Genomic DNA, 14,097 nt, shown 5'->3' with positions numbered 1-14,097 from the left:
ACCCTGAAAAAGCACTCCTGAAAAATCAATATGAAAGTAATCCAAAAGCGTTACCCATCTCAAGCCTCGAGTTTGGATCGCCGTTGGTTTCCAGAGACGGGTACCTGATGGCAGTGGCCGAAACACGTCGGAAGTTAAATCTCACACATCCGAGAAGTCCCAAGGGACCCAGTCCAGGATGAGTGCGGTTGCTGCCCATTGGAGACCCTCCCTCGTTGGTCTCCCCATCCTTAACATGGCTTCCATCTTCAAAGTGACTTTGTGGTGCAGAATGCCAGTTAGAACCGTCATATTACCACTCCAGACAGGAAGGGGGAAGGCAAAAAGCCACCTCTGGCTATCTGGTCCCTTTTTAGGAAGCTTGTCCAGAAGGTCCACGCAGCAACTTGCGCCCCCGTCTCATTGGTCAGAATCGATCACATGGCAGTCCCTCAAGGGAGTCTGGGTAATGTGACCATCCGCAGGACACATTGCCACCCTGAATAAAATGGGGTTTTGTTCCTAGGGAAGAGGAGACAATGAGTAAATAAGCTGTCGTGTCTGTCACATAAAGGAGAGACTGGTAGAAAAAGAAAGCAGGGAGGATTCGATAAGAACATCTGTGAGGCTGGAGCTCAGGGCAGTAAGGGATTCAGATGAGAGAGGGTCCCAAAGTGGTCCTGGCTTCATTAGCCTCCCCTTCTTCCTGAGCCTGTGCGCGTTCTCTGGGAATGGGCAGAAGGTAAGCTACTCCGGGCAATTGGTTCTGATGTCCCAGGGCTCAGGGAACCGGCTTTGGCAGCGATTACCCTGCTGGCACCCAGGGACACAGGGTTTTTCAGACCATCCGTGAAAGCCAAAGTTTTAAGTTGAGAAAGGCAATAGACAAGTTAACTTCTATGTCACTCTGTACAGATATTGGAAATGCCAACTCATCCCGCCCTTTCAAAATATAATCCAACTCGAATGTGTGAGACACTTGGGGGCGCGGGAACATAGTTGACTGAATTTTACTGCCATTTAGCCTCCTTGCTGCCATTGTTTTGTTTTAAGGAAATGAAGCCTAGCTTTTTGGGTTTTTGTAAGCCTGTTTGTTGTTTTTTAATTCTCACCCGAGGATATTTTTCCATTGATCTTCAGATAGAGTGGGAGACAGGGAGAGAGAGAGAGAGGAACATTGATGTGAGAGACACATCAACTAGTTGCTTCCTGCACAACCAGGTACGTGCCCTCGACCAAGATCAAACCCGCAACTCTCTGGTCCACGGGCTGACGCTCTAACTGCTGAGCCAAACTGGCCAGGGCATGTTGTGTTTTTTATTTTTGTTTGTTTTTTTTAAGACACAAATAATGTCCATTTGTAGGGAATTTCCAAACCATTTCAGAGGACATAGATGTTTGGTCTCTGCCCTGCACTTCGGTCAACAGTGGAAAACATACTGTTTTACGGATTTTATTCTCAAAACTGGCTTTGAAAGGAAAAGGGATGGAGGCCTGAACTGTGTGTAGAGTGCTCAGTATTTCAGAGGCGTGACAATGACAAGTGTCAATGACAAGATTAGATGTCACGGTGACCAAGATTTTCCTAGTTTTGCCCGCCGTATGTATTAAAGGACATTTGTCCCAAAACTTAGAGTGTAACCTTAATCACTTCATCAATTTAAAGGAAGGGAAAAAAAAAAACCTATCTTGGACAGTTTTGAAATGTTGTTTTCTGATATCTGTTTGCTAAGATAATCCTTAAATCCTTCGGTAAAACAGAAATACCTACAATTCCATGCCTGTATCTAGGCATGGAAGGAGCATGTTGATCTTGAGTCTCTCTGGTGATAGCCTTCTTATGGGAATACCCTTTCATCTGGATAAATGTGTGCATCCCATGTCCAATGAGTGTGCCTGTTTTTCATCAGGACTGAATTTCATAAGCACATTCATTTACTTTTCAACTCAGACCTAACTGGCTGAAAAACCCAGATGCCGATTCTGACCAGCTCTTCCGCATGGTGGCCGAGGTCTTCATCCTGTGGTGCAAGTCTCACGTAAGGATGCGTGTGGGCCCCGGACTGAGACGGTGGCGCAAGGTACGGCCTCAGAGACCTGTCTTGTAATGTTCACTTTTCTATTTCCCCCCTCACTTAGAACTTCAAGAGGGAAGAGCAAAATTTTGTGATTCAGAATGAAATTAATAATTTGGCATTTTTAACTGGAGACAGCAAAAGCAAGATGTCAAAAGTAAGTCCTTAGAAATCAATTTCCAAGACTCTTCAACCTTGACCTAAGCTGTGTGTCTCTGTTGTGTGAAGGGGTCAGCTCCATACCGCCTTGAGGTCAAACCAGGGATCTCTACTATTGTTTCTTGGAGAATGAACCAGAAGAAACTGCTCTCACATAAGCATGGTCATCACATTTTTATGAATAGATAGCTGCTTGTATGTCAAAAAGTTTATGTTTCGAGACTTGCCTAAGGCATTCGAGAGGTCTCTAAAACTACTGTCAGTAGTTTTAAAATAGAACTACTTCCTGTGTAGTGAAGCTGCAAAAATACAGGTGCCTAGAGTCACCTTCTGATTAGGAAATACTTCGCTTTGAAGATTTCATTAGCACACATTCTTACAGTAGACTTGTTGCCCTCCTAGCTGCAACACCCAATAGCTGCTCTGGTTCAGCTGTGCTGACCTCTTAATGCCTTCTGTTTATTTTCCACGTGAGTTGCATTCAGAAACCCAAACATTTGTCCATCTGTAGGAAATGTTTGAAAGAGAGGGAAGTAACCTATAGAGAGGACTATAGCAAGACCGTGGGAGAGGGACCTGGCCTCCCAGCTCCTTCTAGGTCAGCTCTGCAGTAAGGCATTGCTATTTGGATTGGAGAGAATTCTGAGACACACTCCTTCAGGTGTACATCCAAAAGCAAGGCTTACTTAATGGGATGTTTTGCTACCAGCTGTTACAGCTTACCCTTGACGCGCTTCCCTCGAGACATACGCCTCAACGGGGATGTATTTTGTGTGTCAACTATAAGCAACAAGTAGGGCCTGAGACTTGCGTCTTTCTCGTTGCTGGTTCCGTGTTGCCTTTGGGGAACACGAAGGTGGGGTGTGCATGGGGCCCACTCAAGTGAAAATCAGTTCTGGAAAGATGATGATAAATCATGGGTTTTTAGTGGAGCGCCTAGGGCATCTTTCCAAATCACCCTTTGGGATGGAAGACCTGGGTGTGTGGAGCTGCAGGCAAGGGCTGGTAGGACGCCAGAAATCAACACTCCGACCTTCACCATGTGTGGCTGGTTTTGATCAGCTCAGTCCCTCCAAACTTTCCAGCCCTTCCATCCTTTAGCTCTGTTGACACTAACACTTCCTCCAGCACCCAAAAATCGACTCTTGACATTTAGAATTTGATATATACTGCTCTATAAAGTTTGATACATAAAACTGTGCACATGCAAGAGAAATTTTAGTTGCACAGGAACTTTACCTAATGTGGATCCTTTTGAGCCTTATATAACTTTTATTTGATTTTGCATTCAACTTTTAGCAAATACATCTGCTGCTCATGTCAGGTATATGAGGTAGGATATTTCAGACTCCTGATCCTTGGACATTTATCTTAAGATCCTTCTTAAGGGTCTTCTTACAGCCACTGCAGGCTGTCCTTGACCCCGCCTACCTAAATAAACCTGGGCAGAATCCATGCTACCTTCAGCTTGGAGTAGATCCATCGGCTCAGGACCGAACCAGCTAGAATTCCTTGTCATCATCAGTGATGGCAGCCAAGCATTGGAAATGACACTGATACACAGATTCATATCCCAGAGGAGCAGAAATGGCAAAGACATCTCAACCCTCTGGCGCTGAGTAGCTACTCCGAGTCCTTGGGTTTACACTTGGAAAGAGATGGGATGACAAAGAATGACATTTCAAAACTAACCTACTAACACACTAACCTGAAACTGTGTTCATTCACCTCACTGATTAAGGAAAGGGTATGTTTGTCTTGTCAGAGAATGATCATGTTCAGAATCTCTGCATTTCCCTGTGGAAAAGGTTAGTCTACCGGGGTGAACACTCATTGCATTTCCATTGACATTGTATGCCAGTTTTTTCTGAGCCACATGGGAAAGAGTCAAAGTTACAGTGTCATGGATGTAAGGACCCTCCCTAGATATCAAATAATATTTGCCAAGCTTCTTGGGGTAACAACTATTTATATTGTTCCTACTGCATTTGTTGAGACACAAAATGTAATAGGAAATAGGACTAGAGACTGAAAGGAAGCTAAGACCTGCCCGACTTGTTGGCTGGAGGCATGGCCCAGCATCCTTCCCTTCCCTCCTCTGGACTCCAAGTCACCCGACTCCCTCCAGCTCTACTAGGATGTTCTGTCTAAAAGTCAGTTTCAAATTGCATCTCTAGAAACAAATAATATTACATAAATGCAGGGCATTATTTCAGCCAGAGAGATACCATGCCTCCGAAACAGCAACTCAGAGCCATTTCTGCTGTTTTTCAGATGTAGAATTACATATTGAGAAGCAAATGTAATTATCAATTGAATTCTCTTTGCCTTCACCTCCCTGAAATTAGAGGTTCTCCTTCTACTCCCTGACCTGAATGGTCACTTGTCACCTGCGTTTGCTTTTATCTCCACTCTCAATTGAACCCTGGTGTTGTGTGAATGAAATCGGCCACGTGCCCGTGGCGACCGTGGCCGAGACGTGTGCATGGGAATGCTGCATGTCCACACACACTGCCCTTGATATTGCGAGTGGAGAGGAAGCAGAGAAGAATATCCAGCGGGCTGCCCTGTCCAAGCTTGGTTAACTGAGCTCAGTTAAAATGTGTGTGATTTTTCTGGAGGCTAAAGCAGATTTTTTTTTTTGGAGAGCTCATTGTATATTTTGTTTATGTAACACCATTTTGCAAATATATGTTAAGCTAAACATAACTAAGCTGAGCAAGTGTTTTTTGTTGTTTTGTTTTGTTTTTAAACTTGTTTTGTTTTCTGGAAAAATGGCAGCAGCTTCCTCGGAGGGCGATGGTAAGTTAGAATGCATTTAGCCCGAGAAATGCAGTTCCTTGACCAAAATCATAAACAGCGAAAGAGTTGTGATGCAGGAGATGTCGGAGTGCCTCGTTGTTTAAGCACTCCACCCATGAGTGATTTCTGTGTGCGGAGAAAGCACAGGGCACAGTTTAGGTGCCTTTGAGTTCTTAAGGGTATTCTTATATGTGTGAGTTTCTTCTTACTCCAATATTCCCTGCTGTCTCTGTCTCTCTGAATTTCAGTCTCAATCTCTCTGAGACTCTCTCAAACCAAATCTCTCTCTCTCTCTCTCTCTCTCTCTCTCTCTCTCTCTCTCTCTCATTCTCTCATTCCCTCCAGGCCCCTACCTGTTCTCATGTTTATTTCTATTCCTTTTGCTCTTGTACTTCTGCAGTTTGAGTTCCCCCTCCCCCTCCCTTTGCCCCTCCCCTTGCCTCTCCCCCACTCTTTGCCCCCTCTCCTTCTTCACCTCCTTCATCCCTTAAAAGTCTATGTTTTCTCCTTAAGTTCACACATAAAATCATCTGTTTGACAGTAAGCTACCAGGGCAAGTGAAACAGTGTTGAAGATATAGGTATTCATACATTTTTGTTTAGAAAATAAGTTTTGGGCAACTTAAAAAAAAAAAAAATTCTAGTATTAGCAAAATGCATTGGGTTAACTAATCTTAGCAATATTTGAAGAAAAGAATAAATTTAGAACCTGTAGAATATAGGAGCCTCTGACCTAAGGTCATAGCACAAGAAGGGAGGTGCTCCATCCCTCAGGCTGTGGGGTGATCCTGAACTACCTGAGATATTCCCAGAGTCCTTTTCTTTTTAGCAGAAGCATAACCATCACCCCTTACCCCAGGTCTGCCCTCTCTTTTTCTTCTTTTTTTAAATTTATTTTTCAATTATAGTTGACATACAATATTAGTTTCAGGTATACAACATAGTAATTAGACATTGACGTATTTTGGTAACCACAGACCTGCTAGAGATGCGAATGTGGGTGGAAGAACGAAGAAAAAAATGGGGTCTCTGTGTACATGACAGATTGTCTGCAGCCCAACCAGGTGAAGGGAGGGAGGGATGGGGGAGACTTAAGATCTAAAGAGATCATCTGAAGACCACCAGGGTCTGAATGTCACACACTCTGGAAAGCTGGTCTGAGATGATCTTGGCCCCAGGGTGCACTGCTTGGTCTGGGTGTAAGTCCTTGTGACCAAATTAACCTCCATCCTAATCTGCCATTCACTCGACATGCCATGTTCAACTGGCTTCCAGATGGTCGAGTTTCTGTTGTGTTGGCTAAGGAACTGGGGCTAAGAAGCTATGACTAACATGTGGTACCTTATGCCTTGGACCCCTGCTTTTACTGACTCTTCTCCTTGTTTCTTTCTTTTTTTTTTTTTTTTTTTTGTCTTTCCACACAGGCCATGCAAGTAAAGGTACAGGTCAAATGCATGACGTGTCTTTTCTGTTCTAGTATTAGAGGTGCCAGGCTCTGGCTACCCTCGGCACTGTGATCACCATGGGGGTGGTACAGAATGGATTTTCTCACCTGGAGGTCCCCCAGGCCTGCTCCAGGGAAGACAACTACCTGTGAAAGAGTGAATGTAGGCCTACCCACCCTTGGAATGGGGAAGCCAGCCAAGCCTCGCCCTAACCTAACTGAGGTCTCCTTGCTATCTCTGCTCCCGCCCCCCGCCGCCCCTCTGCAGCCAGCACACTCACAGAGATAGGGATGCTGACAGGGCTGGAGAACCCGGGAGACACTCCTCTCCTGTGCCCTGCAGGCTGAGTCCTCTCGGCTGCCCGTGGCCCCCGCCCTTCACACTGCACAGTCCTGCCTCTTGTGCAAGGTTCCCATGACTCAGAGAGAGTTTTCCAAGGACCAAGCTCCAGGATTTGAAATCAGCAGATAACCAGGAGTTTCTGCACAAAACATGCATGTGGTGTCATACACCTTGAGACAAGTTTTCCAGTGACCCATACAGGTTATCACTTGGAAATATTTCTCTGCCTCTTCACCAGTGCATATATACTGCCGTTGTCCCAAGTCCTCTGCCCTAAGGTACGTGGCAGAGAAGGGTGTGCAGGAACTGGCTCCCATGTAGTGGAGCCACGGACAGGCAGCCTTGGGTCTAGATGTTGACTCCGATGCTTGCTTGTGACCTTGCAAAAATCACTTAACTTTTCTGAGCATCATATTCTCATCGATAAAACTGATCTGTTTCTATCTCAGATTTGCTGGGAGGATTAGAAATGTTTTATTTGAGTAGCAGGCACCTTGGAGACACATCATACATGCAGCATTTGATCACACACGGCTGGGATCAGCGAGATAAAATAGAGAGTGAGCAAGAAGCTATTTAAATTGTGTATCAAATCCACATAGTTACATTCTGCACATGTACTGGATTATAAATAGCATGTTACAAGTTGCCTTTTGCATTTACATGATGTACAGCGTATCTCATAGTTTATATACATAAAACTGGGCTGTAGCCTTTATGAATGATTTGAAGCTTTTCAAGTACAATTCAGACTGAAAGTGAGCTTAGCCTCAGCCACAGCCTTTAGAATTCTACACTGGAGGTAGAACACGTACGGACCTTGCAAGCACTCAGGAAACAGTAGTGAAAACTCCGGTGGTCTTCGTGTGAACCAGCTTTCGGCTGTGTTCGGGAACACAAGAAGCCACGGCCTCTTAGCCTCATTTCTTCCTCCTGCTCATATTTCTCACTGCCCCTCCCACTGGTCTCCTGGGTCTGACCAGCTGCTTGGGAGCACCAGGCACAGGTGGCCCTGCAATGGGCAGAATTCCCTGGCAGCGTTGGGCCAGACTGGGTTTTGCTGATCGGGGGCTTTGCTGTGGTTTCTGTAATATAATCACCTGAAGGTGCAGCCCCCACAGGCTAGGTAAAAGAAATCACATCCATTTCTAGCGTGCATTGATCATTATGAACCTCTTGCACGCTTTGGAAAGGAACGAGATTGTCCCAAGTCATTCTGACCCCCCTCTTCTCTCAGAAAGGCAATCCTTGATAAAATGAATTCAGCTCCAGCCCAGGGTGCTAGGCCTTAGATGCCAGGGCGGGGTCTGGCCTCTGCCCTGCCCCCAGAGCCTGGGGCTCATTGTAAGTTGAGTGTGCCACCTCTTGCTGCAAACACTCCATGGGCACCTCCTGAAGCAGGGCAGCGGTGAGCACCTGTCTCCCTCATGGTCCCTGACTTCACGTTCTGCTTCTGGCTCCCCAGCCGTCCTACACTTCCAGCAAGTGTCCATTTAGCTGAGGCAGTCCTGAAGGGACTGTGGGAAGCTTTGCTCTTTCAGAGCCTGACATCATGAAAAATCCGGTCACTGCAGTGCCTTGTCTCCTTGACTACCAGCCCCACCCCCACGACGATGTGCTGTGCTGTAGACGCTGAGGGTTCTTGGCCTCAGTCCAGTGCATTGGACTCTTTTCGGAAACCTACTGCTTCATTGAATGAACTCTCCCTGTAAGGGATGAGAACATGTGAGCCAAAGACATTTTGCCACTTTTCAAATCATTTTTGAAAAAGAAAAAAAAAATTTATTTGTTCATTCAGTCCGGGAGTGAATGAGCAAAGATTGGTGTCCGTGGTGTGTGTCTGGTCACATGGTTCTGTGAGCATGCGCCCACAGAGGAGAGGGCTCAGGGATTTTTCTGGCCACCAAGTTGTCTTTGTTTAACACACTCCTTTTACTGTCCCTTGAAATGTACTAAGGCCCGAGCTGTACTGACAGGGCCACTGGGAGGCAGCTCCTTTCAGAATCACTGAACCCCTCTGTTTATGTCTACCTCACCTCCTAGTCTGGAGGGCAGGACCAGGAGCGGAAGAAGACAAAGCGGAGGGGAGATCTGTACTCCATCCAGACCTCCCTCATCGTGGCTGCGCTCAAGAAAATGCTGCCTATTGGTTTGAACATGTGCACCCCGGGCGATCAGGAGCTGATCTCCCTTGCAAAATCACGATATAGCTATGTGAGTTGCCCATCTGCTTGGGCTGAGCATGTGCTACAGGTGGTGTGACAGGCACTCAGTCCTCCTTGGGGTGGAGGGTGGCAGCAGATGAGCAGAAACCAAAGTGGCGGAGGAGGCAGCCACCCTCATCTTTGGAGCTGGCTTGGCAGTTCGCACGTTCCCTTTGGAACACGCCTCTGTGGCTCCATCTCTTTTGTTCTCGTAATAACAGAGCGCAGCAAAACTCCCCCTTGGCTATCCACTCGTCCCTGCACCCTACCTCACATGTCCGTAGTGACCTTGAGGCATAAAATGTTACATCCCTTTCCACAGAGGGACACAGACGAAGAGGTGAAGGAGCACCTGCGGAACAACTTACACCTGCAGGAAAAGGTGATCGCTCAGGAAAACGGGGAGGACTCACCCAGGCTTCCTCCTGGCTCCAGGCTGCCCGCCTGCTTAATTCACTCATGTGTTTCTGAAAACAGTCTCAGAGTACTTGAGCTAAATTGGTAGGACTAGCTCTCTGCCCTTAGTTTTTGTTGTAGTTTTTTGTTGTTGTGGGTTTTTTTTTTTTTCTCTTAATTTTGTTCTTTCCTTTGCTGGTACAAAGAGGCATCGTAAAGCATGTCTTCCCACTTCCCACTGTGTGAACTGACATCGAGCCGCAGCAGGGGTCAGATCAGGCCTCAGAACATACCCACTGTCTGCTTGTTAAACAGTGAGACAGGACACCTGGGGGAAGTCTGGGCACCTCCTGCTCCAGAGATTGGAAAATAAAATACCTTTGTATCTGAGTTGGTATTATGAAAAAAAATCAAGAAAAAATTTTATTTTAAAGACTATTTGATGTTTTTCCAGGCCCGTGAGTCTGAACAGCTCTTTCCTCAGATACATTATTCCCGAGGATGGAAAACCAGGCTGACACAAATAGCCTCTTCTTTTCATCCCAAACATATAGGAATGAAGGGGGGTGGGGCATACTACCAAAAACAAAACAAAAAAAAGGCAGTAAGAAGAAATCCCAAGTGTCAGAAAAAAGAAGGCATACTAAATCATAGTATTGAGGAGAATCTGATGCAGATTGAACCAGAGAAACACACGAATCTTCTGCAAAGACAACCACTTGGAGAGTCTCTACCCCCTAGAATAGGGGCTGAGGTGCCAATTTATAGAACTCCTCCTGGAGACAATCTCACATTTAAAAACTACAAAGTGTGAAAGGACACCCACCACTATTAGAGAGCCAGAAAATGCAGCAAAGAAGAATTCAAGCCTAAAGAACTGCAGAAAGGAATTTAAGTATGGTTAAAATATTTAAAGAGATAAAGGTAGCCGTAGAATCCATAAATCAAGACTTAGACATTATTTTTCGTTATTGAAAAAGACCTCATAGTGATTACAAAAATTAAAAAGAGTCATTGAAATTAAAAAATCCAATTTATGCATAAATACATAGGCTAGACACAACTGAAAAGAGAATTTATGAATTGGAAGATTGCTTTGAGGAATTAGAACACAGCACGGAGAAAAAAGGGATAGAAAATATGACAGAAGAGTTAATGGACATATGGGCTAGAATGAGAAATTCCTGCATAGCATCTACAGGATTCCAGAAGAAGATAATAGAGAAAATAGAGAGGCGATCATAGAAAGAATAGAGTCTTGGTTACTAAGCCAGGAGTGAAAGGCTAGTTAGTTACAGGAGGTATTGTAGCTTGCTCATCTCAGGTGTGTGCTTCCATTTTTAGTCTGATGACCCAGCTGTAAAGTGGCAACTGAACCTCTACAAGGATGTTTTGAAGAGTGAAGAACCTTCCAATCCAGAAAAGACAGTGGAGCGTGTGCAGAGAATTTCAGCAGCTGTCTTTCACCTGGAACAGGTAAGAAGCATATGCCCTGAGTGCTGAAGAAGCAAGACTACCTTGGAGAATACAGCTGTCCCTCGTTTATCACAGTTAATCCATGCTAGACTCTAGCGGTTGCACCTGGCTTTGAAGGATTCCTGGGGTGCTCGAATACATAGGCCTGCAGTCCTTACATACAGTAATTTTAATTGTAATACAGGGGTGTATAATGGACCCAGACAACCGAGCATATGCTGTATCATTTTCACCTTCTCGATCAGCTTTTTTAACGAATATATTTGAAAAAACCGCGCAAAAGTGAAGCTGCGAAAGTCGAAGGGCGAAGTGGCGAGGGACGACTGTACAAAGCTCCCGTCTACACTCAGCTCTTAGTTAAGAGTACCCTTGTAAAACAGAGAACAAGGAGCAAGGATCATCCCAGCTCACACCGAGGTGTCATCTTGGTGCTACGTAGTAGCAGACTCACTTCTTTTCCCTCCCAGTGTTTGACAAACTTTTGCCATTAGCTCAAATGACCTATTGAAGTTTGCTATCAATCTGTTGATCAATAAACAACCAAACACCACTGGGAGAAGAAGGCAAACCTGAGACCCCCACAAACGGAATCATCTAGTAATGGGTATATTTCACTGGCTACAGTGGAGAAATACAAATTCTTGCATGGTAGAGAAGTCTGGGCTGCAGGCCACCACCTCCTGCCACCCTCTGAGCCTGTGATCCCCTACCCATTTGATTTATTCTCAGGTGGAACAGCCGTTGAGGTCCAAGAAGGCAGTCTGGCACAAACTGCTGTCTAAGCAGAGGAAACGAGCAGTGGTGGCCTGTTTCCGGATGGCCCCTCTCTACAACCTGCCCCGGCAAGTATTCTGTCGTCATCTTCTGTCCTGTGGCCAGCCAGGGGAGTGAAGGTACTCGCCCACGGCTGTGCTTTTTTCTGACCCCCAAATCTCGTGATCCGAGAGGTAGAAATTGGAGCCTCCACCCATGGAGCCATTACAGTCTTCCTGTAGTATAATGGGCCTGCAGGCCATTAGAGTCAGCACAAAAAACTGAAATTCCCTAGATGAGATTCCCTAGTACCCCCTGCCTGCCTCAGCCTACTGTTTTGCACTGTGAAGTTAGCCATGTAAGCCAATGGAAGCTCTCTAGTTGTACCTACGTGGGATTCGTTGTAAGGCTGAAAGGCACCCTGGAAAAAGGAACTGTTTTCTCAACTACTTGACTCTATATTCCATCAGCAGATCAAACAGTAGTTCTCTTCCCAGGCACTTGGATGACCCCAAGATTACTGTGTATCCTTACCAGGTACAGAAATATAACTTGAGAATCCTTTGCATAGTGTATGTGCCTTCCAGATGGAGAAAGGGCACTGTCCCAAGAGGCTAGTCAGGAACATGATGCCTTTATCCAGGTGTTGAGTCCATACTCTGAAGTGGAAAATATGTGAAGGCTTTTCTGGAATGTGTGTGAACACACACACTGAGTGTCAGTGCAGAGGTGGCCAGCATAGACCACTGAGACTCACTATCAGTGGTGATGTAGCCACATTCCACCCTCAGACTAATTCAGAATTTGAGAGGTCAGGTCTATGATCAACAAACAAAGCTGGTAATTGAGTACCAGCCTCTGCTTCATCAACTTTCAAGTCAGTAGGAACAGCCTCACCTGGTCAGGAAAAATACACTGACTTAGACAAGTTCGTTCTGAATCCCATGCAAATAAATGGAAGTTTTGTTTTTTTGGGATATCAGATAAAGGACTATTCCTATGCTTAACATTTTGCTTTCATCAAATTGTACATCTTGGCCATCATTTGTCCATAGTGTCCTATAATCTCCGGGGTCAACTGGCCAACTGAGCTTTCCTAGTTAGGATCTTTGAAGATGGAGAATCATGGCCTCTGAGACACAGACCTGCTTCTCCAGCTCTCAAGAATACACACTGGTGTCTTTGGAAGGGGATCAGGCACCACAGGATCAAGTAGAATTCATGAATAAAAAGCTGAAAAATTCAGTCACATTGTCATGGGCATGAAGGCTGCTACAGTCCTGGCCAAAAAAAAAAAAATTCACAGCCCAGTAGAAAAGGCAGGACTGCATAGGGCTTCCGTCTGTTTTCCAGAAGTGAAACATCAGACGGCACTCACGCTCCCCGCAGGTGCGGATTCACGCCTCATGTTCTAATTTGGCCTCCAGAAGGGCTCAGCTCTAAGCACATGTCTCCAAGGCCAGCTAGGCAGATAAACAAGCCCCCCTCCCCCCAATCCACTGAAAATGTTAGCACCACCCTTTCATATCTTGGTTGATCCTTCAGCAACTCTACCCTTGTGTAGGTAATAGTAAGTCCCAGAGTCCATCATGTCCTTTGATGAAACGTGGCCATCCCCACCCCTAACCCATTTGTTTTGGGGGGTTGCCCTGGATTTCCCCCTAACATGGGGAACCGTAAGGAGATTTCATAATGGCAACAACAAAAACGAAGGAGCTGACGGTGGAGACCTTACCTCTTCTCCATCTTGTGATGATGTAAACGGTGTGGAATCTCCCAAACTAAAGGGCTAAAGGGATTTATTTTATTACGTAGAAACTGTTTCTCTGACGTTTTTAAAAGAAAACCTGTGTGCTTTTCTCCAGACACAAAATTAACAATTTCTTCCTGAGCACCTTTCAACTGGTTTGGCTGGAAAAGGTTAATGAAAAAACTCAGTGTGACAGGCTTATACCCATTTTAATGGTAATGTAACCCGTGGAGAGACCTGCTCATTCTCTGCACACGGCTCCTTTCTTGACCATGATTTAACATTACCATAAAAACACATATTTGTACAATTTTTAAAAATAACTCTGATTGGTCAGATTTGAAAGAAAAATAGCAAGGACCGTGTTCGACTGGAAACCAGGACCAGGTCTTGACGACTCTGGTCTTTACCTTTACCTTCCCTTACTCTCCTTCCCTCCTCACATTTGGGAATTCAATAACTGCTCCTCGGTGGCTCATGTTCCCAGGAATCAGTCCAGGCTTCTAGGAAGCAAGTGGCTTGTGCCCATTACTCGCTGTTTTCCGACCCCAGGGCCGCAGCGGTTATGCTGATGAGCTGGCCAAGCCTCGACTTCCCCAGGAAAAGCTGGGGCGCCTGGCAGGCTGGTTCCTTGGAGGCCCTGTAAAGCGTACCTGAGACTAACGCGCTCACCATCAGCATGATTTACACCGGATTACCTGGAGAGGCGATCGGCCA

At 45.6% G+C, this 14,097-nt stretch overlaps 1 protein-coding gene across 1 annotated transcript in view; it reads left to right on the top strand.

The window, feature by feature from the left end:
- The window catches only part of RYR3 (ryanodine receptor 3), a 372,120-nt gene that overhangs the window by 316,344 nt on the left and 41,679 nt on the right, over positions 1-14,097 (top strand). Inside the window, exons 69-75 of the mRNA XM_036247201.1 lie at positions 1,931-2,018; positions 2,119-2,211; positions 6,439-6,453; positions 8,845-9,015; positions 9,328-9,387; positions 10,746-10,877; positions 11,607-11,719. Of these exons, the coding sequence (XP_036103094.1) occupies positions 1,931-2,018; positions 2,119-2,211; positions 6,439-6,453; positions 8,845-9,015; positions 9,328-9,387; positions 10,746-10,877; positions 11,607-11,719 (672 nt within the window). The remainder of the gene's footprint in view (positions 1-1,930; positions 2,019-2,118; positions 2,212-6,438; positions 6,454-8,844; positions 9,016-9,327; positions 9,388-10,745; positions 10,878-11,606; positions 11,720-14,097) is intronic.

This window comes from Molossus molossus, unplaced genomic scaffold, assembly GCF_014108415.1.
Source record: "Molossus molossus isolate mMolMol1 unplaced genomic scaffold, mMolMol1.p scaffold_m16_p_1, whole genome shotgun sequence".
Taxonomy (NCBI): domain Eukaryota; kingdom Metazoa; phylum Chordata; class Mammalia; order Chiroptera; family Molossidae; genus Molossus; species Molossus molossus.
This window is presented reverse-complemented; position numbering and strand designations above follow the sequence as displayed.